This window comes from Sceloporus occidentalis, unplaced genomic scaffold (genome assembly GCF_023333645.1).
Source record: "Sceloporus occidentalis isolate IW3139 unplaced genomic scaffold, rSceOcc1.0.p SCAF_238, whole genome shotgun sequence".
NCBI lineage: Eukaryota > Metazoa > Chordata > Lepidosauria > Squamata > Phrynosomatidae > Sceloporus > Sceloporus occidentalis.
In genome coordinates, this window is record NW_028317218.1 from 445375 (window position 1) to 449575 (window position 4201).

General features: G+C 38.2%; 1 protein-coding gene across 1 annotated transcript; it reads right to left on the bottom strand.

Annotated features, from left to right (window-relative positions):
• Nucleotides 1–218: 218 nt before the first annotated feature.
• LOC149276458 (muscarinic acetylcholine receptor M2-like) lies at nucleotides 219–1649 on the bottom strand. Its single transcript, XM_089503628.1, has one exon. It carries the CDS (start codon nucleotides 1647–1649, stop codon nucleotides 219–221), a length of 1431 nt encoding a protein of 476 aa, XP_089359754.1.
• Between the last annotated feature and the right edge of the window lie 2552 nt (nucleotides 1650–4201).

Consider the following 4201-nt stretch of genomic DNA (forward strand, 5'->3'; position numbering starts at 1 on the left):
TAACGCCCAATAAGTGCAGTTTGAGTTTTCTTTAAAAATTCGTTTTACTGATTTCCTTTTTTTTCAGATGAAACTGATTTACAGGTGTGTGTCTGGAATAAAATCCCTAAATTAGACATTCCATAATCAAATATAAAGTGCTGTGGCATAATATTTAAATGGCAACTCTCCTTCCTCGGACTGCTTTTAAAAAAAAATACAATTATTATCATTAGTTTTTACCTTGCCGTGCCTATGTTTTTGTATTGACACATTAGAAGGTGTTTAAAGGTTTTCTTAAAGGCTGTATTGCACAGGGCATAGCAAGCGGGGTTGATCGTACTGTTGATGTAGCAAAGCCAGTAGCCAATTGTCCATACTGTGTTGGGAATGCAGACATCGCAAAACGTGTTGATTAAAACCATTACGTTGTATGGTGTCCAGGTGATAATGAAGGCTAAGAGGATGGCCAGGATAGTCCTTGTCACCTTCTTTTCTCTGGATGGAGGGGGCTTCTTTTTGGCTGGCTGTTTGGTCATCTTAACAATTTTGCGTGCCACCATGTTTTGCTTATCGTCTCCATTTCGACCATTGGCGCCTGGAACAATCTCCACTGTAGTTCCACTGGTGCTTCCACAATCCCCTTTGTGGGATTTTGTCACTATTCGAATGCACTTGAGCTTGGAGTTCTCCATCTTTGCATTGGATTGAGATCCTGAAGCCTGTGGAGCATCTCTGGCCGCTCCATCTTCCTTTCCATCATCTTTTGTATTGGAGCCAACAACGCTCACGGAGGTGGAATCATTTGATATTTCTTTTTCTTCCCCTTCTGTCTGAACGCAACTTTCTATCCTGGAATGGCTAGTGGCTTTTCCGTTCTGGATTTTGCTGTGGTCCAAACCATCTTCAATGGCAGACTTATTATTATTGTTTGGTTTCACGATTTTACCTTGGACATTACTGGGTGAAATGGGGTCTTGATTTGGGGCTGTGTGTTTTTTGCCCTTCTTTATTCTGCTCTTGCTGGCCCGAGAAATCTGCCAGTACAAAACTGTCATTATAATGACCGGCAGATAAAATGCTGCAATGGCGGTACCAAAAGTAACGGCTGCGTTTGAGAAAAACTGAATATAGCATTCACCTTCAGGAACAGTTCTGCCTCCTACAATGAACTGCCAAAAGAGGATAGCAGGCGCCCAAAGGATAAAAGACAGCACCCAAGCTGCGGCGATCATCATGCCCGCCATCTTGGTCGTTCTCCTTACCGGATACGTCAGTGGTTTGGTTACACAGAAGTATCTGTCGAAGCTGATAATCAGAAGATTCATAACTGAGGCATTGCTGACAACGTAGTCCAGAGCCAGCCACAGGTCACAAACCACTGGCCCTATGGGCCAGTAGCCAATCACAGTATACAAAGTGTACAGGTTCATCGAGAAGACCCCAATGATCAGGTCAGCGCAAGCCAAGCTGAACAGAAAATAGTTGTTGACCGTCTGTAGGTGTCGGTTAACTTTGATGGAGACCATTACCAAGATGTTTCCAATAATGGTCACCAAGCTGAGGGATCCAGCCACAATGACAATGAACACGACTTCCACTGTCTTGTAAGGACTCCCCATCATTGTCTTATTCGCAGAGGAAATGTTGGTATAACTTGAGTTATTCATGTCTGCGTCTTTGGCCAACAGCTACTTGACTACCTTCTAGATACCATGAACACCTGAGAAAAAGAATGAAAAACATTACACATAACAGCAGAGAAACATATTATTATTCAAAAATGAGTAATAATGAGTCAAGGAGAAAACATTTTAAGTGGGGGTTTTGTAACGTTCTTAAGAGTTTGGGGTAAGAACATGTATGCTTCAACATGCAGTGAAGCCGGTAAAGAATTCCTTTAATGGGTCCAATTATCACACTACTGATATAATTTATTACTATACACTTAAAACACCACAAGTTAACTTTTTTTGAAGATATTAGGTATCCAGTGGATCCAGTAGATCATGTCCATATACAGGGAAATAGATTTTTGGCAAATCTATATAGTATGAGGCACCAGTGAATTAACACACTGAGCATTTTCTCAGCATATGAAATGACATTTTGGGTCTGATGGGATCTGCTTACATATACCATATATCATTTATTAAGTTCTATGTATCATTTCATAGCAGTCTGATTTTATAACAGCCATATGCCTAAAACAAAACCGAAGAAATATGTCCAAAGAAGCGAACAGATTTCAATTTATTTTGCTGGTGTAATTCAGCGGTGACATGTTCAAGGAGGGAGTGAGGAAGGAGAGAATTAAGGAAAGGAGGGAAAGATTAGAGGATAAGGGATGTATGAAGGAGAGAGGGAGGGACCCAAGAAAGGTTGGGAAAAGGAATGGAAGCAGGGGAAGGAAGGAAAGAAGAAATGGAGGGACAGAGGAAGGACAGAAGGAAGTAAGGATAGTAGGAAGTAAGAAGGAAAAGGAGGCAGGAAGTGAATGGTTGAATGTGGTGTATGACGGAGAATGGAAGAAAGAGAGAATGGAAGTGAAATGAAAGGAAGGAAAAGAAAAGGAGCGAAGGTTCAAGGTATAAGGGATGTATAAAAGAGGATGGGTGGAAGAAAAGAAAATGGAAGGAGGAAGTAAGGAAAGGAAATAAAGTAAATTGACAAAGAGAAAGAGAGGGACCGGAAGGAAAGAAGGAAGGAAAAAAGAAGTGAAGGATTAGGGCTAATGGATGTATAAAAGAGGATAGAAAGAAAAATTGAAAAGGAGGAGAAAGGAAGGAATAGAGAAGCAATTTGTAAAAAAGATGCTTCTGGAATCCATCTTCTTTTTGGCGAAATGACACGTCCCGTCGACTCGTGCAGCACTGAGAAAAATTGGTTAATGCACAGCTAACAATATATTAACTTCTCTTTTTAAGTGAGTAGAAGTAAATGCATTGCTAACTATGCATTACCTCATTCTTCCTCACAGGCATCAGAGTCTTCAGGTCCATTTTCCGTTCAAGATTCTACAAGTTAGACCGCAGATATTAATATATGATTATCCGTGGCTCTTCGTGGTTTGACATTAAGTAGTCTTGAAAGTTTGCATTCTAACACAATTATCAAATAAACTTGCCTTCTTTTCTAAATAAGATGAAGAGAGCCATATTTACCGAAGTCAAACTGGAGCAATTCTGGCGCAAATTGTTTAATTTGGAGCAATCACCATGGAAACCAGTGATAAATCACTTCAAATGGAACATTTTGCACCACAAATGCTTCAGATGAGCCTTGGTAAATATGGCAGCATGTGCCGTTTGCTTCTAAAGGATTGAATGCGACTTCCAAAAGACGAAATACAAAATAGAGAATTTTGGAGTATTTATCCAGACAGCCCGACCCTGTTTGTCTTACGGAGGTGACCACAATCTCATCAACGTCTCTTTAGAATGCCACGTCATAGATTTTAAATTAAAAAGTAATTTTTGTGACAATTCTTTGCAGTATAATGTTTATAATAATGTTAATTATTTGTATAAGCAGCTACTTGATACCTAATATAAAATAAGCGTATGAAATAAAATTACAAATATATATATATATATATATATTCATATTAATGTAATAATTTTAAATCCATGTTAATTGTAAGAAAAATATGGTACTTTTATTTATTTATTTTTTTGGCCATCACAATGATTTCCTTTTTTTTTAATTAAAAATGGATATGACAAATAATTAGTTAAATTATTATTACTGGTATAATATACCATCTTGCAATTTCTACAAAAGAAATATAGCTTTTTAAAATAAAAATAACAAAAATCTAGTATAGTAGATTTAGTAATAGTAATCTTTTACTTTTGTTTTACATATATGGGACGAATTAAAAAAGTCACTGCTTGTCAAGTACCCAGCAAATGGGTATATCCAAGGTATAGATCAAATCCTCGTCTATGCGCTATCTGTCCTCTGACAGCGTTCTACATTCCAAACACTTCCAATGCAACAACCTGCTACATATAAAAGAATCATTAACTTGGAGTATGCGGTAAGAATACAGCTTTTTTTTTTGCGCTGTACAAAATGCCCCATCTTCTGCATTAAAATTGAAGAAATTGGTTTTCGGCTGTGAACTGTGAACCGTAGCCATGCAATGACTACAAGACTTTGCGAGAGCGTACGGGACGGTGTGATATTTGTTTGCTGTTAAAGTTGTGTATACAACAGG

Coding starts and splice junctions, on each gene's coding strand:
- LOC149276458 (XM_089503628.1), bottom strand. CDS start 1,649: ATGAATAACTCAAGTTATACCAACATTTCCTCTGCGAATAAGACAATG.